Source organism: Rhineura floridana, chromosome 3, assembly GCF_030035675.1.
Source record: "Rhineura floridana isolate rRhiFlo1 chromosome 3, rRhiFlo1.hap2, whole genome shotgun sequence".
NCBI classification, from domain to species: Eukaryota; Metazoa; Chordata; class Lepidosauria; order Squamata; family Rhineuridae; genus Rhineura; species Rhineura floridana.
This window is the reverse complement of record NC_084482.1, coordinates 188,839,611-188,864,132: the sequence shown is the minus strand read 5'-3', so window position 1 is coordinate 188,864,132 and position 24,522 is coordinate 188,839,611. Positions and strand designations below refer to the sequence as shown.

Here is a 24,522-nt window from a genome sequence, read left to right as displayed (position 1 = left end):
ATTACTTTTCTGCCTTTTGTAGTGGTTGTAATCTCATAGGATCCAAATTTTAATGCAATAAAATAGGAAAGCGGTATAGGAAAGAAAAGAAGCAATACAAACACAATTAAAATAAATATGAAAATTCAGTGTGGTGGATGTGCCATCTCCCATCCTCAACTACAAATCCACAGACATGTCATGGACCACCTGAATTAATCATTGGTGGTCCATGGCCAATGGACCACTGCACACCATTGGTGGACCACAGTTTGGAAACCCCTGTGCTACATGTTACTAGGAAAAAAGGAGAAAAAAATACTGATCTAAAGTTTTGTTCAGGGTAGCCAATATAGTATCCTTCAGATGTTTTGGATTACAACTCCCATCAGCCCCAGCCAGCGTGGCCAATGGTCAAGGATGATGGGAACTGCAGACCACAACTTCTGGAAGGCATCATGTTGGCTACTCCTGCCTAATTCCATCCTTCCATAGCAATAGATTTAAGCAGGGCCGGCACCAGGAATGACTGGGCCCTTGGGCACCACCAGCCTGCCCCAGGTCCACAGCACTGTAGCCCAACACTTACCCTGATACAGGCGGCATGAGGCTAATAAGCCTGCCTGCACACCCCACCTACCTCTCATGTTGGGTGAATTACATCCGTACATAGCGCACATGCCTGCCATCAACCAAGATAGCAGTGGGGGCATCAGCCCCTTACAGAAGCCCTCCCCACTATCTTGGGTGATGGCAGACATGCACACACAGTGTGCATGGCATTCACACTTGATGGGAGAGGTAGGTGGGGCATATGTGTAGTTTTATTGAAGCCCTTGCAGTCTGTATTGGGGGGATGCCTGGGAGCTCCCTCTCCACAATCCGGGGCAGGACTGGGTTGCAGGACCCAACGCTGCCTCAGATCACGGTATGGGAGCACCACCCTCCCACCCTAAGGAGGGGCTCTTCAGGAGCCCCTCTGGGCCACAAGGCCCTCAGCCAGGGCCCAGCCTGGCGGCCCTCTGGCACCAGCCCTGGATTTAAGCTTTGATTTCCTGTAGCTATGGGTTCTTCACACTGTATTCCACTGACAAGCATACTGACAGCATGAGATATAAGGATATATCCTGTCAGCAACCCATACCAAGAGAGTATATTGCTAATATTTGTATCTAATATCTGGAGCTAATGCTTATCTCTGTGCTGTGAAAAGCTTCCCCTACTGATAACTGCATATTGTTGTTATGTGCCTTCAAGTCGATTATGACTTATGGCGACCCTATGAATCAGTGACTTCCAGTAGCACTTGTCATCAACCACCCTGTTCAGATCTTGTAAGTTCAGGTCTGTGGCTTCTTTTATTGAATCAATCCGCTCTTGTTTGGCCTTCCTCTTTTTTTACTCCCTTCTGTCTTCTCATGATGTGTCCAAAGTATGATAACCTCAGTTTCATCATTTTAGCTTCTAGTGATAGTTCTGGTTTAATTTGTTCTGACACCCAACTATTTGTCTTTTTTGCAGTCCATGGTATGCACAAAGCTCTCTTCCAGCACCACATTTCCAATTAGTGGATTTTTCTCTTATCCACTTTTTTCACTGTCCCAACTTTCACATCCCTACATAGAGATCAGGAATACCATGGTCCGAATGATCCTAACTTTAGTGTTCAGTGATACATCTTTGCATTTGAGGGTCTTTTCTAGTTTTCTCATAGCTGCCCTCCCCAGTCCTAGCCTTCTTCTGTTTTCTTGACTATTGCCTCCACTTTGGTTAACGACTGTGCCGAGGTATTGATAATCCTCAACAAGTTCAATGTCTTCATTGTCAACTTTAAAGCTACATAAATCTTCTGCTGTCATTACTTTAGTCTTTTTGACGTTCAGCTGTAGTCCTGCTTTTGTGCTTTCCTCTTTAACTTTCATCAACATTCATTTCAAATCATTACTGGTTTCTGCTAGTACAGCCTTTCCCAACCTTTGGGTCCCCAGATGTTACTGGACTACAATTCCCATCATTCTTGACCATTGGTCATGCTGGCTGGAGCTGATGGGAATTGTAGTCCAGCAACATCTGGGGACCCAAAGGTTGGGAAAGGCTGTTAGTAGTATGGTATCGTCTGCATATCTTAAATTATTGATATTTCTCCCTCCAATTTTTATACCTCCTTCATCTTGGTCCAATCCTGCTTTCAGGATATGTTCTGCATATAGATTAAACAAATAGGGTGATAAAATACACCCCTCTCTCACACCCTTTCTGATGAGGAACCAGTCGGTTTCTCCATATTCTGTCCTTACAGTAGCCTCTTGTCCAGAGTATAGGTTGTGCATCAGGACAATCAGATGCTGTGGCACCCCCATTTCTTTTAAAGCATTCCATAGTTTTCTATGATCTATGCAGTCAAAGGCTTTGGTATAATCTTTAAAGCACAGGGTCATTTTCTTCTGAAATTCCTTGATCCGTTCCATTATCCAACATATGCATATTAAGCTGCTGTTAAATACACAGCAGCAAGACAGGCTGCTTATTTTCTGGTCAGCTGGCAATCCTACATATCACCCAAATTAAGAATATAAACTTTCTTGCTTTGGTACTAGATCTCTTTTTTAAAAAACTTCCTATTATCTACAATCAGTTTTGACATTTAAAAAAATCTAGTTATTTCCTAAGTACTTTGACATGATACACAGAAAGCTATATATACATTATATATATATATATGTATGTATGTATGTATGTATGTATATATATATATATATGTATGTATGTATGTATGTGATTCCCAGATGTTGTGAAAATGTACATTTTAAAACTTGGTTGTGCTGGAAAATGTTAATAGGTTGTGCAGTCTCTCATGCCTGTATAAGATAGTTAGTTTCTCACTCTTTCATATTTACTATTATTTGCTACATTTGTATACCGTTCCTCCTTTCATTCATGTACATGCAATGCAATGTGGGTCAAGTGATTCTGAGAGGGTGGCTGTTGTTATATGCCTTCAAGTCGATTACGACTTATGTCGACCCTATGAATCAGTGACCTCCAATGGCATAAACCACCCTGTTCAGATCTTGTAAGTTCAGGTCAGTAGCTTCCTTTATGGAAACAGCATCAATTTTCCAGAAGAGCACAGCATGCCATGCAGATCCATTAGTAACTACCAGCAGTCATCAAAGGCCATTAACCACCTTCAGCTAGCAAACTATGCAAACACCTTGAGTATGTCATTTTTACACATCCAAAGAGGTTTTTGCTTGCAACAATATGGTATGAGGCCTATCTTGGCAATAGCTGGGCCTGACCTCCAAGAGGTCTTCTGTGTCTTTAAAAGTTGTGCAGGAGAAGGGAGAATTTCACCTTGTGGTTTTTCCCATTACAGTGTTGCAAGAAAACCTACACTGGCTGAATTTTCTCTTCTCTTAAAGATGCAGAATCATTCTCAGGCCCTGAGCCTGGCAACCCTGCTGCATATTGTTCAAAGCAGAGCTTGGAGAAGTTACTTTTTTTGAACTACAACTCCCATCAGCTGCAGCCAACATGGCCACTGATTGGGCTGATGGGAGTTGTAGTTCAAAAAAGTAACTTTTCCAAGCTCTGGTTCAAAGTGAGTACTCTGCACATTTCCCTGTTCCCCCTCACAGAGCTACAGTTATCAGAGTAGTCTAACAGTCAACCCCTCTTCCCAGGGAACTCTGAGAATTGTAGCTCTATGAGGGGAATAGAGGTCTCTTAGTAACTCTCAACACCCTTCCCAAACTACAGTTCCCAGGATTCTTTGGGTGAAGCTATGACTGTTAAAAGTGGCATGATGCTGCTTTAAATGAATTGTATAGATGGGGCCTGTTTACAGCTGCATTATCAGTTTGTAATAATTCCTGAAGATAATGTTGCCTTAAGTTAGGTCTCAAGACAAGGGCCAGTCAGACTCAGGCAGAGACTTTTTGTAGCACTTTAAAGCCAGAGGATGCTGCTTGGGGGCTATTATCACGTGAATTTACTGACCATCTCCTGAGACCAGGCAAATATTTTCCTCATGACTGTTTTAAGAAATGACTCTCACTGTCATTGTAGTTAAGTGGTATTCTCCAAGTCAATGCCTGGGTTGCTTCTCCTTCCACACCAGAAAGAACACTCTGTTCCAGCTACAGAACCCAAGGCCAGCATGCTCTGGCCCCATCCATCAGCCAGTCCTGCCTAGTTGTTTGTGTAGGCGGGAGCAGGCCCACTCAAAGGTTCAGAGAGGCTTGTGCCATATCCAGCTTTTGAGGCCACTAAAATAAAAAATTGTGATACATGAAAACAAAATAGGGCACCAAAAAAGTGAGATGTAATTTAACTCTTTTTTTTTACAAATGCTTTTATAGCAAATGCACTAATTATTAAGGAAAAAAATAGTTCTTGGGCAATGTCACTGTTAATATTAAGCATGGTGAGCCCACTCAAACGGACTTGTCCCATAGCTGAACGGTGATAGTTTTTTTACCAACTTTATGAGTGTTTTAAACTCTTTAATATAAAAATTTTATTAGTTAACAAAAACAGTCTTTTACCAAATGAATCTCTTATTTGCTTAAATTTGCACCTCTGAGAATATATACACTATATATTTAAAGCATACTACTTTCCCTCCTGCCCTCCCCCCCAAATCCTGGAAACTAGCTTGTTAAGGATACTGGGAATTGTAGCTCTGTGAGGGGTATATTGCAGTTCCCAGAATTCTTAGGGGGAAGTCATGTGCTTTAAATGCACAGTGTGCATACAGCCTATGTCACATTTTACACACATAAAAACAAGTAGGAAACTTATCAAATGCCAAAAAATTAACAAGTGTCTAAATTTGAAGTCCTTTTTGAGCTTGAGGCCCAGGTTAAATAGCCCTCCTGATCTCCACCCCCCATTGGTCCTGTGTAAGAATTGGGCAGGGGTGTCCCTACCACTAGACAGAGTGAGACAGACGCCTCAAGCAGCAGTTCCTTGAAGCTGGGGAGGCCAAGGGGGGCAATCCCCTTCTCAGCCATTCCTTCTGAGCTCCCTCCAGCTATTCTCCTCTGTTGGAGGGCAAAACTGCACATGTCATACAGAGACACAGCTCTGTGTGCCCCTAAGCTAGCCTGTGCCTCTTAGTGCAGTGGAGGACTCTGACAAATCGCCAGCGTTGAAGTAAAATTCAATGGTCAACCTGTTTGGAATGGAATGGGGGGGTGCCATCTTGATGATTGCCTCAGGCAATTCAGCTACAAATAGCCCAACGCTGTTCCATGTGGCTAGCTTTTAAACATCCTAGCTATTTTGTGTCAGTTTTTCAAAAAGTTTAGCAATAGGCAACGTTTTGTGTGAATAACATGAAGTAACACAATGGCATCGCTCATCTAAATCTTTGGGCTGAGGCAGCAATTATAAACAGTTATGCAAATGAGCAATGATCTCTTTTTTAAAAATCCTTTTAATAGTTGCAGGACAGTCAGAAAGTTAGCCAGCAATCTTTCTTATTTTCTTCATCTCTGTTACAGTGAAAACTGCATCTATACCTGTCTTCAGAGCCCACCCATCCCCTATGGAAGAAAATCACAACCACACTGAATAAATAAATAAATGCTATATATTGAGCATTCATCCTGATTTGCATGTACAAAGCTTACACAGAGGTTAGATTATATCCAGTCTTGACGGATCATTTGTTGATATGTTTGTGTGAGTTTATATACAATGAGCATTCATCCTGATTTTTGTGTGTGAAAGTTATGTATCTTCCTATCAATTGTTACACTTTTTAGTGCATTTCCCTGTAACTTTTCTAACCACAAAGGTCCTTATTTTTTAAAGTGGTTTTGTTGTGCCAGAGTGCTTTAATCCACTTGAATTGCCCTCACCAAAATTTCCAACATGCAAATGAATTCCTCCTACAAAATAGTGAAAATAATTTCAGATAACTCCCCAGCTATGAAGCTTGAATAGCTATTGGCAAGTCACCTTTTCTCAGCCTAACCTACCTCAGAAGGCTGTTATTGTGAAGAGTATGTGAGATAAAACAGTTTTGGCAGATCTTCTGAAATATATAAACTGACTGAAAAATATACACAGATGTGACAAATATATTGATTTTTGGCTTTATATGTATGTTATGGAATATATATAAAGCCAACTATCCGTAGATTTGTCACATTTGAGGCTATTTTTCAGTCAGTGTAGTTTGCTATTTGAATAGAGTAGGGCAGAAGTTTAAGTAGCTTTAATTATTGTGTTTTAATTTGCTGAAATTCCTGGCATATCCCCCCCCAAACAAACACTCAAACCATATGTCAGATTATTGAAAAAGAAAAGCCATCGAAGATGCAACCCTGGCTCAGTGAGCTGGGCACACAATTATGTGTGCACGCGCGTGTATGGTTTATAGTAGCTTCAGGTAGCACCAGATCCTGGTGGAATCCGCCCCGCGCTTTTCCTTTGGCCTTGTTGCTAACTTTTTCCAACTAAGTTTAGCATTTGGATCAAACCCGGCGGTGTGTGACAAGCTGGCTTCTTTTTAAGTTGGGGCAGCGAGGAGGGCGGGGAGTGCTAGGAAGCAAGAAGGGTTCTCGGGACAGAGACACCGCGGCTTAGCTAGGAAGGCAGCAAAGGCTGCAGGAGGAGAAAGGAACGGCCTGGATTCGAAAGGGGGTCCTCCCTATCTGGAGTGATCCCAGGCCCAGTTTCCCCCGCCCACGTCGCCTTGCTCTTCATCATCACTTTGGCTTTGTCTCCAGATCACAAGAAGAGTCTCTTTTGTGTGGTATCCCTGAGCTGCAATGAAGCTGTGGGGTTTACTACTTACAGGTGAGTCTCCGTCAAGTCCACATCTAACTTCCTGGGTGAGGAGGATCAGGTTCAGGATTGTGGCACCTACCTGTCAAAAGCGGCATGATGGTCAGGAGGGAGGCAGGCAGGCAGCTCTTCGGAGAGGCTGAGAACATGGACCTTTGGGGTCTACGTCCTGACTGAATTGTAGTGGGTATTTTAATTATGTATGCATTTTCTAATTGATCTTCTGTTGTAAACTGCTTAGAAGTGGCGAATAAGTGGTATATAAATCAATTAATAATAATAAGAATGATAATTGATACTACTAGCATTGTGACTTGAGAGCCTTTTATTTTCTATTGACAGGGAGTGGGACCCATATTGAGAGCACTGCCACAGTGCCACCCTTTCTCTTCCCTCAGAGCAAGGGGCTGCTCACATCCAAACCCGGAGAAACCATTCAGCCTCATGCAAACACCCTGTCAGTTCTCCACAGAGCAGCCACCCACCTTGCTGGAGTGCTGTCAGAGCTTTGCTTTGGAGGGATGAATACTACCTCCAGAAAACCCCTGCTGAATTGAGGCAAAGGGTTGGGAGTACATCAAGGGATCCATGATCTCCCCCTTTAGGGAGGACAGCTTCTAAGATGACATAATTATGGATAGCCTTCTTGGTAGGGTGTGTCTTCCAAATTCCTACTCTTTACCTGCCATATATGTTGGTCTAGATCATATTGATTTAGAGGGCTCTCACCCACCCCTGGGCTGAGGTTGGGGTCCTAGCTGTTCCCATAATACTGATTGCTGGATGATTCATATCTGCTCCATCCCAGAATGCCTCACACTTTGGGTTGCCAACTTTTATGATGGGCAATGTGCTGTGTTGCTTTAAACCGCCACATGATGGGCAGAAGCTCAGCAGGTTTTTTCCCCCAGCAGCAAGACACAATGACAGGGAAAGCTGCACCTGCTGATTCCCACTTACCAGCCTGATCTCTCCTTTTCTCAGATGAGCAGCCCAACACTATGCATGTCTGCATAGAAGAAACTTTCACAGATTATAGTGAGCCCTTCTCTGAGCAGTAACTGCATAGGATTGCATCTTAAATGTGCCTCATATAAAGGATAAGGATACAGGTCATGCAGGGAAGGGTTGCATTACGCTGGTATTGCCTGGTTCTTCTGTTACTAGCGGACACCTATTGATGCCTTGTTCACAAGACTGCACCATCATACTCTGTGTTAAATAATAAAAATCAATACCCTCATACAATACACTCATAATCACTTAAGCAGATCAAAATCCCCACTTTACTTGCAAATGCATACATAAAATGTGAAAGAATCCATCTTGGATTCTGGGTGTTCCACAACTGCGTTCATTCTTTAAAGGATGTTGAGGAATCTACATTAAGTGTTCTTGAGTGTGCACCCTGAGAGCTGAAGTAAGAAGTTAAAATTTTATAGAACAGGAAGCCTGGGCTGTGGCTGTAACCCACCATATGGGATACATGGGGTCATGGCAGTAGCAAAGACAAAATTAGAAAGTGTGTATGTGAGAGAGAGAGTGAGTGTACGTGAATAGTACATGTTTGTAAGTATGTACATAAGAGAGGTGCCCTTATTCTTGGCTTTGACAAATGTCTTGGCCTCTGAGAAGCGGCTGGTTTTCCTTTCCCCTACGTTCTTGAACTAGGGTTTATCAGCAGAACATGCATAATTGAACTCTGGATTAACCTGTCTGGAATAACTATTATTACCCCCCAAATCAGCCTTCACGAACCCTAGAGATGTTTTGCCTGGGGCAAACAGCAGTTGTTGTCTGAAACATCCTTACAATCCCTAACTCCCATTTCACTTCTCATGGCCACATACTGAAACAGTAGGAGAAAATCCACCTTTGGCTGCTACAAGATGTTAAGGTGTAACTGATCCATATTACATGTACATTCTCAGAAGTACTTTAATGTTCCCTACCTTGCCATACTTTTGTCACCGCATCATATTAACAATTAGCATAGCTGAAGAATATATAAACGGTTACTCTTCCTCCCTTTCAGGACATACTTATGAGTAGGATTGGAATCCTAATCGGTGCTTGTGAATATAAATTTAGGGGGTGTCTGTTATTCCAGTTGTTTAATTCAGAGCAAAACAGTGCAATAGACTATACGTTGTGTAAGTAATTTGGAAGATGCATCTTAAATCGTAGCTTTACACCCACTCTCACACTTAATTTTGTGGAGCTGGGTCTCTCCATGCCCCTTTCCTGTCTCCAGAGTTGGGTGGGTGTGTGGTCTGTGTATTTCCCCCTTAATTCCCAACCAACCTTGGGCTTGAGGAAGCTGCGCATCCAGCCCCACCAGTTGGAGCCTTTGTCCCTGGCGCCCTTTGAAGCTCTGGCTCCAGGGGATTTGAGGCTCAGGGAGCTGGCATTGTGCCTGGGAGCAGCTAGCAATGTGAAGAAAAGGGGGAGGTCTGACAAGAAGGACCGACACTTGCCCCACCTCAGGAGTCCTGGCTGCCGTGGTGGGGAATGTGCTGGTGGAGGAAGGAATGGTCCTTGAAATTTCCTTTAGCAACAGTATCCAGTATCACCATCCCCCGTGTTTCTCTTGTCAGTCTGTAGCCAGGTGGAGGGAGAAAGGCTGGGCATCCAGAGGGACCCAAATTATCTAAGCTGTGATTGCTGCCTGGTGCTGTTTCATTGCCTCCCTTCAGCAGGCTCCCAAATGAACGTGTACTCTACAAAGCCATCGTTCACAACGCGGCCCTCGGCCCCCACATCGCTGGCGCAGGGCCAGTCTGGCTGAACAACAGAGCCAATCCCTGCCAGGGTTATTTCTGGCAGTGCTGTAGCTTCCGCTCCCAGGCCCCATGGAATTGCAGTTGAGGGAAGGGGCTGAGGGCAGAGAAGGCTAGCTGAGACATTTCTCCCTCTAGCCCCACCCTTGCATGAGCCACAGAGACAGGTGGAAGTGTGTGGGGGGGGTGAGGGGATGTCAGAGGGATGGAAGTCCGTCTGTGTGTGAAAGGAGCCTGGGACTTCCAGCTCTAGCATTGCAAGTATCTATCTGTTCCTGCTTGGAATCACTGAGCTGTCAGGTCCTAGGTGTATGGCCAGATCAAAATGGCACACCCCCCGATGCTAGAGGTGCCTTATTGAGCATCTTTAATCTGCGAATTGTTTGGCAGTCTTTATTGTGCTTTTGTCCTCACAGTAACCTGACTAGGTAGATTGCTATTATTCTTATTTTATCAGTGAAGAATGGGCCATACAGTGGGTCCCTGCCAGATGTGGGATATGAACCTGGGCCTAAGACCAACTCTAAATTACTACTAATTTATTTTATGATTTCTCACTTTTCTGTTGGAGAACTCTTGAGTGGTTCATATGGGGCTCCAGGGATCTCCCATCCAAGGCAGTGATTTGGTCCACATTTCTTTGGGTCATCAATTATCTCTAGTACAGAAGTGATGCTTCTAAAACCTTCCTGTAGGGTTAGATTATACTGACCTTCCCCTCCCCTCTTCTTTGCAAAAGCACTTTGGAAACTCTGAAGAAGTGGCATTGGGGTATAGTCGTACAGGGCCTTGGGGAGGGAATCTTAGACTCTTCACTTTTTTGGGAGCCAGGTCCCAACAGGATCCCTATGTCTCCAGCATCCTATGAGCCAATCATCATGACAGGACAGTGTGTTAACCATTATGAAGAGTCTTCTAAAGCAAGAAGCCTGAACAGATTATTCTATGATCTTAGAGGTTGTATAACTTTACAAGGGAGCATGGCTGTGAGGGGGCGTGGCTGTGACTATTATGCAAGAGGGAGTGGTCCCTGGCCACCTGAAAGAGGTGGTAGTGAGACCACTCCTGAAGAGACCCTCCTTGTACCCAGAAAATCTTAATAATTATAGGCCGGTGGCAAATGTTCCATTCCTGGGCAAGGTCCTTGAATGAGTGGTTGCAGGCCAGCTCCAAACACTCTTGGATGAGACCGATTATCTGGATCCATTTCAGTCAGGTTTCAGGCCTAGTTTTGGCATGGAAACAGCCTTGGTCGCCCTGTATGATGACCTTTGTCGGGAGAGAGACCGGGGAAGTGTGACTCTGTTGATTCTCCTTGATCTCTCAGCAGCTTTCAATACCATCGACCATGGTATCCTTCTGGGGAGACTGGCTGAGTTGGGAGTGGGAGGTACTGCATTGCAGTGGTTCCACTCCTGCTTGGCAGGTCGCCTCCAGAAGGTGGTGCTTGGGGAACATTGCTCGGCACCCTGGACTCTCCAGTATGCGGTTCCACAGGGGTCAGTTCTGTCCCCCATGGTGTTCAATATCTACATGAAACTGTTGGGTTCGGTCATCCGGAGCTTTGGAGTGCGTTGCCATCAGTACACTGATGACACGCAGCTCTACTTCTCCTTTTCATCTTCTTCAGGTGAGGCTGTCAATGTGCTGAACCAGTGCCTGGCTGCGACAATGGACTGGATGCGGGCTAATAAACTGAGGCTCAATCCAGACAACACTGAGATGCTGCTAGTGGGTGGTTCTTCTGACTGGATGGTGAATGTCCAAGCTGCCCTGGATGGGGTTGCACTCCTCCTGAAGGAGCAGGTTCATAGCTTGGAGGTTCTCCTAGAACCATCTCTGTCACTTGAGGCTCAGGTAGCCTCGGTGGCACAGAGTACCTTCTACCGACTCCAGTTGGTGGTCCAGCTACACCCCTATCTGGGCAGGGATAACCTGGCTTCAGTTGTCCATGCTCTTGTAACTTCCAAGTTAGATTACTGCAATGCACTCTGCGTGGGGCTGCCTTCGAAGATGGTCCAGAAACTGCAGCTTGTGCAAAATGCAGCGGCCAGATTGGTAACAGGGACCAGACGGTCCGAACATATAAATCTGATTCTGGCCCTCCTTCATATGTTTCCGAGCCCGATTCAAGGTGCTGGCTTTAACCTATAAAACCTTACATGGCTTGGGACCGCAATACCTGATGGAACATCTCTCCCAACACGAACCCACCCGTACACTATGCTCAACATCAAAGGTCTGAGGGAAGCTGGGAGTCTGGCAACAATGGAGAGGGCCTTCTCAGTGGTGCCCCCCAAATTATGGAATGATGTACTTGATGAGGTGTGCCTGGCGCCAACACTTATCTTTTTGGTGCCAGGTCAAGACTTTCCTCTTCTCCCGGGCATTTTTTAACAGCATTTGAATAGCACGTTTTTAACTTGCCTATCAGTTTTTATGGGTTTTAATTTGGTATGGTTTTAAATTGTATACTTGTTTTTAATGTTTTTAATTGTTGTAAACCACCCTGAGAGTTTTGGCTATGAAGTGGTATATAAATGCATTAATTAATTAATTAAGGGACATTGTACTTCTGAAATTGCCACTATACTACTGGCATTTTTCTAACTCACATATATATATATCTACCTATCCTTTTATTCAGGGCCAAACTAGATGTTAAGAGATCTGCAAACAGGAATAGGTTTTTAAAGGTTTAACAGACACCACCTGTAGCAGGGACGTTCAGTTGGAATAACAATGCTGAGGGTGATGGTAGCTGCTATTTGCCCTCCAGGGCAAAATATACCACTCTCTGTATGCCTGTGAACATCAAATCTAGAGGGGCAGCAATGCAAAGGAGCCCATCTAATCAGGGCACTTCCAGACTCTCACTATTTTTGGGTGGGATTCAGCCACATACTGGCAAATAAATGTGCCATTATATTTGACTGGGAGGTCTTGTGCAAAAAAACCTGTTTCCCCAAAAAGATTAAACTTTTTGCAATAAGGAAAGTGACTGGGAATGTACTGGGACATATAGGAGAACATTTGATTGACACAATTCCATCTAACCTCCCCACAAACAAATCAGAATGAATGCTCAGTAAATAGCCGTTGTGAAAAAAGTGGATAAGAGAAAACTCAACTAATTTGAAATGTGGTGTTGGAGGAGAGCTTTGCGCATACCACGGACCGCGAAAAAGACAAATAATTGGGTGTTAGAACAAATCAAACCAGAACAATCACTAGAAGCTAAAATGATGAAACTGAAGTTATCATACTTTGGAAACATAATGAGAAGACATGATTCACTAGAAAAGACCATAACGCTGGGAAAAACAGAAGGGAGTGGAAAAAGTGGAAGACTAAACAAGAGATGGATTGATTCCATAAAGGAAGCCACAGACCTGAACTTATGAGATCTGAACAGGGTGGTTTATGACAGATGCTATTGGAGGTTGGTGATTCATAGAGTCGCCATAAGTCGTAATCAATTTAAAGGCACATAACACACACACACACACACATCTAATGTCCCTACAAACAAATCAGGATCATTGAATCATAGAATAGTAGAGTTGGAAGGGGCCTATAAGGCCATCGTGTCCAGAATGCATGCTCAGCAAGTTGTCTGGAAGTGGTGTTGACTCATAAATGAAACAAACAAAAATAAAATTTCTGTGCCAAAGAAACCCGGATTCTCCATTCAAAACAAATTATGCTGGGAAGCAATGGTACAGTACACACATTTAGTAAATCTGCACAAATGTTTTGTTGTGAGCCATTTAGTTTAGGTTGTCCCCTTCCCACCCTCCTCTGAATTTGAAGGGTTTTTGGGGTGGAGAAGCAAACAGTGATGTGGTGACATATATATGAATGTGCAGCGGTCAGGTGTGTAGGAGTCCAGGGGCTTGGCTAGGAGCCAAGTGAAAGGAACAAGGGCTGTGGAATGCACAAGAGTATGGTGTGCTTGCCAATCTCTGACTGCATATTGTCAGGAAAAAGTAAGACTGTCAAAGCAGCAGATCAGATGCAAACGCCCATACACTGTACTTAACAGGAAAAGTTTTATTGCCCAAAAAAACAAATGAAATAAATCGGATATAGTTTTATATAAACATTTTCCTTGGGAATCTGGAAGAAAAAATAGCAGATCTTAATAAGAGCTCCTTGATGACAACATTTTAATGAATTTGGGCCTTATCCAGCTAAATTAAGCATTTTTAAATACTACTGATTTCAGTAGCAATGCTTTGCACGCTTGCCTAGAAGTAGATTCCATTGAATTTGGCAGGGCTCATTTCTGAGTAAACATGAATAGGATTGGGTTGTAAATCTCTTTCCCTGAAATTAGTGGGACTTTAACAGTGCTTTCCTTTGACTGGGCTGTTCCCTTTGTTTGTTTCCAATTCATCTACTTGCTTTCAAAGTTATCTCATGAAAGCTAGAACCTTGCTGTTAAAAATGGATGAAAGCCAAGATTGTGAATAATCTAAATTCTCTATACTCTCCTAATTATTGGTGACCTTTTCTCTGTTATGGCCTCAGATGCTGAAGTTATATCTTCCTCATATTTGGAAATCTTATTTTAGTCCTCTGGACTGTGGACTTTTCCTGTCTTCCCTTACTATGGATTTTACATCTTCTGTCACCCCAAGCACTCACAGTAGTCCAGCTTGCGGGTCTGATTTGCCCTTGAAGAACCACACTACAGGCAAAACCCCAGTTAATGCATAAGCACAATCTCCCCACAATTCCAAGTTGAAGGGCTCCTCCAGATGACGTGCTTGTTCAGCATTCATCCTGATAATGGTTAGCCCATGCAAAGTCTTTAATGAGTATTTATTCTGACTTGTCTACAGGGTAGTTATATGACAGTGAGCATTCATTCCACACTTTTTGATAGGTTCTCCCATCACTTTCCAAACTGCAAAAAGTCTTTTTTTTTTAGTGGATTTATTGCACCAGGATAGCAGAACACTTTAATCTTCTTTAAATGTGCAAAACTAAAGTTCCAGTATGCACTTGAATCCCTCTGGCAAAATACTGACTGTCTGGAAGCACCTGTAGACTCCTCTCATATATTTCTATTCCTGGAGCAAATGTAAGCATTTAAAAGTGGAATTGCATCCACTGCCCAAAATAGGGGCCCAAGCCGGGGTAGACGCAGCCACTGTGTCCCTTGTTCTATACTCCCTGTTTATTTCTCCACCTTCCTTGTCTCCACAGTACTGGGGGGAGCTCTGTGCCAAGAGCCTGAGCACCCCCATGGCTGTTCCCAAGGCAGTTGCTACCCAGCCACAGGAGATCTGCTGGTGGGCCGAACTGATCGTCTCTCCGCCTCCTCCACATGTGGGCTGCGACGTCCCCAGCCCTACTGTATTGTCAGCCACTTGCAGGTGAGTGTTGCATAGCAAAGGTAGGTAGACACAGTGGCTGGTGTTTGGAGGACCAATGTCTGCAAATATAAACACTGAGCACTTGAACCTCACCTTCCTGCTTGGGCTAGAGGATGAAGTGAGTTCCTGCAAACTACAGTGGAGTGGAGTGGGTGTGGGGACTTTGGAAGTAACTGGAAGAATCAGTATTTTGTGGGCTACAGCCAGGGTTGGCCCAAGGCATTTTACTGCCTGAGGCAACGGACAACATGGCGTCCTCTCTCCCAGTCTATGTACAAAAGCCATCCAAGTCGGCAGTTGATGCTTACTTCAACACAGTGGCAACAGGACAACATCTTCCACCATACCTGAAGGCAGCAGGTTAGCTAAGGTGGCACAGGCCAGGCCAGTCAGCACATTCAGCCCTGACCTTCCAAACCCTTGTTGCCACTCCTTGCCCTTCAGCATATGCCGCCTAAGGTGACTGCTTCAATTTGCCTAATGGTAGGGCCAGCCCTGGCTATAGCCCATAGTGTTTATCCAGTGCCCAGTGCCATTCTATATTTACGTCTGTTGGAATATATGAGGTTCAATTCCATCTTGGTGGGTTGAGGCTGCATGGGGTTAATAAGGGCAGCTAGAGAGCTAGACCTCTTGCTGGTTAAGGCTATACCTATCCCTTTGATCCTGCCCTCTCTTCCCTTCCTGCTATACTGATAAGCAAAGGAATGTTGAATCCCAGTTCCTTCCTGCCTCTCTCAGTTCTTCTTTTTCTCTCGAGAGAGGAGCAGACATCTTCTCTTTGTCTCTCCTCTCAACCAGGATGAGAGCTGCACTGGTCCGACAACATCTGGGTTCTGTTGGGCACTGCTGCATCTGTTGCTGTCTTGTGCGATCACATACACAGGCCTGTGTGCATTCTGCAGTTTAGTAGGAGGAAAAAATGCTGAATGGAAAATTGGTTGCAGAACCCAGCGTGCTGAAAGTTTGAACTTTTATTTATAAACAACAACAAAAAAGAGATAAACAAGTTTTTAGCCATTATTGTTGCAAACAGAATTGAGAGTGCCCTTGGTGTGCTTTCTCCTCTCCCCATAATATGTCCAAACAGAGTAAATGACACACAGTTTCATTGTCTTTAATTTACATAATTAAACCTGTGTCTTTAATTTATATAATTTATAGAGATTGCAGAATTCATGTTTCCTTGATACAGAATTTGGACTATTCTGGCACAGAATTTTAATGTTTTTAAACATACACAGCAGCCCTGGTTGCACAAGTGCTGTGAGCAGGCCCAATGCCAGCGGGTGGCCAGGTGGGGTATGGGCCAAGGGCCCTGGCCGTTTCAAAGGGGCTCCTGGCTAGATCCACAGGCTGGGGCTGGTAGGGTGGAGCTCTGTGATCTGTGGCAGCATCGAGTCACTGAACATGATTTGCTACCGCAAATCATGCCCTGCAACCCAACACTAATAGCAGATCTCTCCCGAGGGGCCCCTGCCTAGTTCTAAAGGCTGGGGCTGGGAGGATGGAACTCTGCAATCCATGACAACACCAAGTCATGGAGTGTATGATTTGTGACCCCAAATCATGCCCCACAACCCGATTCTGATTGCAGAGTGGGTGCTCCACAACCCTCCCAGACAACAAACCCCCTCCCCTGCAGCCAGTGCAGGCTTCTGCATGTTTATGTCAGCATATGTGCACACAGCGTGCTAATGTCACAACATGGGAGGTGGGGCATTCGGTGGGGTTGGTACCTGAAGGCCCCACACACACACCTGGTACTGGACCTGGCTGTGAGGACAATTTTTTTAGTTTTCATGTTCAGCACATAGTATTTTTAAGTGCTTTAAGTAATGCTCAAGACGGTTTGAAAACAAGTGGTAATTCTGCACCAAGATAACCCAAGTTCTGCCCCAAGAAAAGGCAAATTCTGCAGCCTGAATAAAGTTAGCCAATGGTGTGCATAGAATTGCTTATTTTGCAAAATGGATTCTGTTTCTTGCCAGCCATGGGAGAACATCTAGAACAAGGAAGATCTCAGTTCAAATCTCTACCCAGCCATGAATCTTATTGGGTAGTTTGGGGCCAGTCACACCCTCTCTCACCCCAACTTGCCTCACAGGATTGTTATGAGGATAAAATGGTGAGGAGAGGAGACAACCATGTATGCCACTCTGAGTTCCTGGAATGAAAAGCTGAATAAAAATTATATTTATATTTATTAACTGCCATTCACCAGTAAGTCCCAAGGTGGGACCTAATAAAATACATTATTAAAACAGTTTAAAACAAAATGCCAAAAATGAATAGATAAAACAATTAATAACAAGATTTTTTTAAAAAAGAAGGTAGGACCCAAAACAATGGATTTATATTGCATGAAAGGGAACTTCAGTTGCACATTAGAAAGAACTCCCTGACAGAAATGGCAGTGGGTGGGATCAAACATAAGGGGGGTCCCCATAAGAGGTCTAGTGGGGTGCATGCAGCCCATGTCCCAGCTCAGGCAAGGCTGGGCCTCATCCTGCTCAGTAGGAGCTGTTCGACAGTGGAACAGACTGCCTTGGAAGGTGTCAGAGATTCCTTTGTTCAAGCAGAGGATGGATAGCTACTGAATGAGGATGCTGAAGCAGCAAATTTCCTACATCAACAGGAGATTGGATGAAATGACATTTGAAGTCCCTTCCAACCATTTGATTCTATGGAAGGGCACGCACGCACGCGCACACGCACGCACGCGCACACACACACACACACACAGATAACTAAAATTCCTTCTCACTGGCTTCTGAGATTTCACCAGGCAATACTTGCACACCCTTGCAGCTGTAAAGGCAAAGTGTGTGTGTGTTTGTGTAATGAAAGTTAAGTTTCCTTGGATGTTGACTTCTGTAGCAAATCTTTCACATGCTGAGTGTGATCATGTGGCTCAGCATATGAGTGACTCTGTCTCTTTGGCAGGATGAAAAAAAGTGCTTTGTGTGTGACTCGCGTCGGCCTTATGATGCCCTGTCGAATCCTAAAAGTCATCGCATTGAGAATGTGATCACCACCTTTGCACCCCGTCGCAAAAAGGCCTGGTGGCAGTCGGAGAATGGTAAGAAGTGGAGGTTTCATCCCTGTTAGGTTGCCATGATTTCCTTTTTACACAGTTTGCTAGGTGCTGTACAAAAAATTGAACATAGAGTAGTTTGCTTATTTTTAAGATCGCTAAGTTGCATTTGGAGTGCTGTTGTAGAAGGAAAGGAGAGACAGCAAATTAGGACGTTGGAGAGCAAGGGGCCTGGGATCTCTGTGCAAAGAAGATCCTGTAGATTGGGGTAGACCTGTTTCCCTCCAGATGTTGCTGGACTGTAACACCCACCGTCCCTGGCTGTTGGCTGTGTTTAGTGGGGCTAGAGATGGGAGAATCTGTCAGCTTTGGTTTCTCTTTTTTTCTCATTTTTTCAGTTGTAAGTTGAGTTCCATGTTTCCACATCAGTTTGCAATTTTTTAAAAAGTCCTCATGAAAATTCACCAGTGCTTTAGTGCAAATTTCTTCTGTACTCATTTATATATGCAGTTTTCCTAATACAATGCATTTTTGTAAGTTATTTTCACTAGCAAACTTATTTATTATTTATATTATTTATTTATTTTATTAAATTAGTATCCCACTCTTATCCTGCTATGTAAATTTTTGTACACATTACTTGGCTGGATAATTGCACTGCAAAATTCAGAGAAGTGTGCATTTTGAAGGATTGCTGTGTTTCAAGTCACACACTATTTTGTGAAGTGCATATTTGGTATGTTTGCCTTTAAATGAGAACTGAACTGAATTTTTACCTCAACCCCAGCTGGGGCTGATGGAGCTGAAGTGCAACAGCATCTGGAGGCTCCACCCAAGGGTAGATTTACTTGGAGCTTGCAGGATTTTTAGCATTTTGTTTTACTAGGAAAACCCTGAAGCCCACTAGGTAGAGCCAGGTGCACAATAGGCACCTAGGGGAGCAGAAATAAATTTAGAATTAAGGAAGAAGGTGCCTTTGAGCACATGCTTAGCCATTCCCCCCTAGGGTTGCTAGGCTCAGGGCCTGAGAATGATTCTGTATCTTAAGAGAAGAGAAAATTCAGCCAAGTGCAGGTTTTCTGGCAACATTGTAATGGGAAAAACCACAAAGTGAAATTCTTCCTTTCCCCTGCACAACTTTTAAAGATACAGAAGACCTCTTGGGGGCTGGGCCTGGCCTCCAAGAGGTCTTCTGTATCTTTAAAAGTTGTGCAGGGGAAGGGAGGATTTCACCTTGTGGTTTTTCCCATTACACTGTTGCAAGAAAACCTGCACTTGGCTGAATTTTCTCTTCTCTTAAAGATACAAAATCATTCTCAGGCCCCGAGCCTGGGAACCCTATCCCCCCGCCTTCCAGAACTGAGGTCACCGTCCACAGTCCTTTCACACAAAAATCCACTTCTGGCTTTCCCCTAAACTTTCTTTGCAGCCTAATTTGGATTTTTGGGGGGTGGGGGGAGAGCCTTTCTGTTGTTGCTAAACAACTCTTGGTTGCAACAAATTACTGAGACTGAATCTGTCCAAATTTTGACAAAAAAAGTCAACAAATATGGAAGATAAAACAATGGCCCACAGACTGGAAGCTTTTAGTATATATCCCAATTCCAAAGAAAGGGCGTCCCAGGGAATGCAGTAATTATCGAACTATTGCCTTAATATCCCATGCAAGTAAAGTAATGCTCAAGATTCTACAACAAAGGCTCTTACCATATATGGAGCAAGAAATGCCAGATGTCCAAGCTGGATTTAGAAAGGGAAGAGGCACCAGAGATCATATTGCAAACATACATTGGATAATGGAACGGGCCAAGGAATTTCAGTAGAAAATCACCTTGTGCTTCATAGATTACAGCAAAGCCTTTGATTGTGTAGATCACGAAAAAATATGGAATGCTTTGGGGGTGCCACAGGATCTGATTGTCTGATGGACAGCCTATACTCTGGACAAGAGGCTACTGTAAGGACAGTATATGGAGAAACCGATTGGTTCCCCATTGGAAAGGGTGTGAGACGGGTGTATTTTATCACCCTATCTGTTTAATCTACATGCAGAACATATCATACGGATTGGACCAAGATGAAGGAGGTGTGAGAATTGGACGGAGAAATATCAATAATTTAAGATATGCAGATGATACCATACTACTGGCAGAAACTAGTAATGATTTGAAATGAATGCTGATGAAAGTTAAAGAGGAAAACACAAAAGCAGTACTACAACTGAACGTCAAAAAAATTAAAGTAATGGCAACAGAATATCTATACAACTTTAAAATCGACAATGAGGACAGTGAACTTGTCAAGGATTATCAATACCTCTGCACAATCATTAACCAAAATGGAGACAATAGTCAAGAAATCAGAAGAAGGCTAGGACTGGGGAAGGCAGCTATGAGAGAACTAGAAGAGGTCTTCACATGCAAAGATGTATCACTAAACACTAAACTCAGGATCATTCACACCACGGTATTCCTGATCTCTATGTATGGATGTGAAAGTTGGACAGTGAAAAAAGTGGATAAGAGAAAAATCAACTCATTTGAAATGTGGAGGAGATCTTTGCGGATACCACGAACCACAAAAAGACAAATAATTGGGTGTTAGAACAAATCAAACCAGAACTATCACTAGAAGCTAAAATAATGAAACTGAGGTTATCATACTTTGGACACATAATGAGAAGACATGATTCACTAGAAAAGACCATAATGCTGGGAAAAACAGCAGGGAGTAGAAAAAGAGGAAGGCCAAACAAGAGATGGATTGATTCCAGAAAGGAAGCCACAGACCTGAATTTACAAGATCTGAACAGAGCGGTTTATAACGGATGTTACTAGAGGTAGCTGATTCATAGGGTTGCCATAAGTCATAATCAACTTGAAGGCACATAACACACACATAAACAACCCTTGCAGATGTAAATCACCAGGAGATCTACCCACCCCTAGTATAGTCAAGACATGGCTCGCAGGGGGAAATTATACAAAATACATGAATTGCTAAGAATGCCAAATGTTTGAGTCTTCTGGAGGTCTTTGCAAGCTTGTTTCCTTGCATAGGTAGATCTTTGGGGGATTTACAGACAGCTGATCCTCCTGACCTTTGAGTGTGAGGTTGAAATAGGGGGACTTTCAGTCCTTTCCAACTCTGTAGTTCTATTATGTGACCAAGTTTAGTTGGTACAAGAATGTGAAACCTTTCAATCTACATAGAACAATTCACCAGGCAGAATAAAAAGGTAGTTTTGTATTCAGCTGAGAGCCAGTGTGGTGTAGTGGTTAGGGTGTTGGACTATGACCTGGGAGACCAGAGTTTGAATCCCCACACAGCCATGAAGCTCACTGAGTGACCTTGGGCCAGTCACTGCCTCTCAGCCTCAGAGGAAGGCAATGGTAAACCCCCTCTGAATACCGCTTACCATGAAAACCCTATTCATAGGGTTGCCATAAGTCGTAATTGACTTGAAGGCAATCCATTTCCATTTTCCATTTATATTCAGCTATGTACTTAGGAAGAGAATTGCAAAATAAAGAAGCCCTTGACCCTTCCTCTGTCAGTCAAATGTGGAACATACATACCAGGTCGCCTCTGATTTCTGAATCCTTTAACTCCTTTCAACTACTTTTAAAACCCTTTTTAACTTTAGCCATGAGGGCTAGAAACTTGGATTCAAAGGTTATCTTCCTCCACCAGAAAGTGTCTTCCTCTGTTAGAGGAAGGAAACCTTTGGGTCCAATGTTTTTTATTAGAGAAGAAAAATGTGATTCTCAGCATCAGACAATGAACTCCACCAGGCTAGAAGTAGAGGTCCACAACCCTGGCTGTGCAGATATTTATGCCTCCCACCTCTGCTGCATTTACATCATTTCATGTTATGTCTACATATCCCATCCTATATAATACATGTGTAACCCATCAGGGGCGTTACAATCCCATGTTACAGCAGGCAGTCTTTCAATTGTTTCTTTGTAGGGAGATTAAGCTGTTTTTCAGCAGGACCCATGCCTGTGTGTGTGTGTCCTTCCTTGTTCTAGAGTTGTTTGTTGCCCTGTGGCAAGCCTGTCTCACAGCTGGTTGAACTCACCATGCCCTGGGTATGTGGGCAAGCAGCCTGTAGAGTGCTTTCTTTGATTGGGACATGGGATGGCTGAGACAACAGCACAGGGGGTGTCCCCAGAGCCCTTTTGCTTTCCTTTCTCTTCTACGCAGAGGAAACGCTGAATCATACCCCAGTGAGTCCCTTCTTTCCTGGACCTTTGCCAGGCGGGGGTGGGAGATAACAGAGACAACAGGGGAGGGGCCTACTACTCACAGGAACTTAGTGCTGGCAAACATGGGAGTCTTATCTTTAGCAGACAGAGTGTTCATCCCTATATGCCAGGCCACCAGCATGGTACACGCACAATTATGAACCCAATGCAATATGCACATGGTTTTTCTGCATTCCACAATGTCACTGTCATCCCTTGGTTCAATATTGACATCCACACAATCCTGTCTACACTAAAATACCTCCTCCTTCCACAGGCATCTTGTGAAGGATGCACAAAATGGGTCTTTTCACCAAATCAGCTTCCCAAAACTAAAGAGCAGCCACTTATAGCCCGTTAAAGCACAGTCAAGGTGACAGCTTGCTTACAAACACCTCAGCATTTTCCCAAACCAAATAAAGCATCCTGTATAAGTATAGCCTACTACATTTACCATAAACCCTTAAAATGTTTCTAAAAAGAATTTTTTATATTGGCCCCTAAAAGCCAGCAAAGAAGGGGCTCAGGTGGAGTGTCGGGGGCTACTGAAGAAAGTAATTCTTCTGTCCCATCTCCAAAAGCTTTCTTTACAGAAGAGGCTTTCAACAGAACTTTTCCCTGATGACCCCTCAAGGCAGCTAATAAGCCAATTGTAAAACATAAAATAAAATAAACCAATAATTTATGAGAGAAGGTTTGCACACACTGCACTCTATATCACGATGACAGGGATATAGATGTTTCCATCACTTAACCGTTGTTCAGTCCTACCTAGGGTTGCCTGGTGCAGGGCCTGAGACTGGTCCTGTATCTTTAGGAGAAGAGAAAGTCAGCCAAGTGCAGGTGTTCTTGCAACCCTGTAATGGGAAAAACCACAAAGTGGAATTCTCCCTTCCCCCTCCACAACTTTTTAAAAAAGTAACTTTTCCAAGCTCTGCTGACTCCCATACAGGAACCACTTTCCACATTGACTGCTAGCAGGGAGCTGGCTCCAGGTTTGAGGGGGGCCTTGGTAAAGTGCCCTCTGTAGGCCCCTTCCTATGTGGCTGAACCCTGATGGTGACAGCAACAGTGCGAAGCTGCGACGTTAATATCATGCACAACATAGCATCATCACCCTGAGACAAGGTTAGGGTAACTTTTTCAGATCAAGGAACACATTCCCATCTGAGCAACCTTCTTGGAGCCACCTGCGATTGGTGGGTGGGGCCAGAGGCAAAAATGGCCAGAGCAACAAAAGTAAATTTTACCTTTGCACAGTAGGCTAGTTTCTATGCAGACTCATGCATCACTCCATTATTACTTGTGGGATTGCCTGACCCCATATGTGCTCACTCAACCACTTTGATCTGTGGAACTGGCACCATTACAGGTGCCCCGTAATACTCATTCTGAACTTGTAAGAAATTGTTCTTTTATTGTGCAGCACCTACACTTTGGAACTCCTTGAGTATTGACATCAGGCAGGCACCTTCAATGTATTCCTTTCTGCACTTGCTTAAAACATTGCTGTTTAGGCAAACCTGTCTAGACAAGCAGGTGTTGATGTGTTTTAATTTTTTTTAGTTTACTGATGGTTTTAATTATATTTTACATGTTTTTGATTACTTATTTTTAACTGCTTTTATTAATAAATTTAATATTTCTTGTAAATGGCTTAGAAGTTTTGTTACAATCAAGCAGTATATACATTTTGTTAAATAAAACTACAAGTAAGAAAAGGCAACCAAGAGGCATTATCAGCATTCCAAGGGTGCATTCAGTCAGGCAAAAGCACTTGAGGGAGGGCACAGAGCAGGACCAGTGAGGGGTGTGGCTTGGGGAGAGTCCCGAAGGCTGGATAGAGAGACTTGGAGGGCCACATTTGGCCCCTGGGCCTGAGGCTCCCCACCCCTGCTCTGTGGCACTTGTGGGCAATTAAAATGGCTGTTCTCATACCCAGCTGCCTGGTGCCGACTGGACTGTAGGGATTTTCTTCTTCTTAAAAAACAAGGGCTCAAGGCAGTTGTCAGTTCTGGGTCCTGCTGAGCGGTGGGGCCTCCTGGCAACTGCTTGAGGCTGTCACATGCTTATGCTGGGCCTGGGGCTGAGGTACCTTGGCAGGGTGTTTGCCTGATTTGTTTGGTTTCTCTGTTTCCAACACATACTGCGTAGGAAGATCAGGAGCGGTGAGCAAGCAGTGTTCTTCAGGAATGCTTGTGCACCATTACAGATCTTTCCACTGAGAAAAAAATTCCCTAATAAGCTTCCAAGGGACTCCTGAGCACAGTCTGAAAAGCACTGCCTCATGG

At 43.8% G+C, this 24,522-nt stretch overlaps 1 protein-coding gene across 2 annotated transcripts in view; it reads left to right on the top strand.

Annotated features, from left to right (window-relative positions):
* The first annotated feature begins 6,471 nt into the window (after nt 1-6,471).
* LAMB2 (laminin subunit beta 2) overlaps nt 6,472-24,522 on the top strand; it is a 76,515-nt gene continuing 58,464 nt past the window's right edge. The window contains exons 1-3 of one of the 2 annotated variants that reach the window (XM_061618846.1): nt 6,472-6,792; nt 14,775-14,944; nt 17,891-18,026. In XM_061618846.1, the coding sequence (XP_061474830.1) occupies nt 6,765-6,792; nt 14,775-14,944; nt 17,891-18,026 (334 nt within the window). In that variant the 5' untranslated portion in view covers nt 6,472-6,764. Of the gene's footprint in view, nt 6,793-14,774; nt 14,945-17,890; nt 18,027-23,161; nt 23,360-24,522 lie in introns of those variants that run through there. The other variant, XM_061618847.1, reaches the window with a different exon arrangement.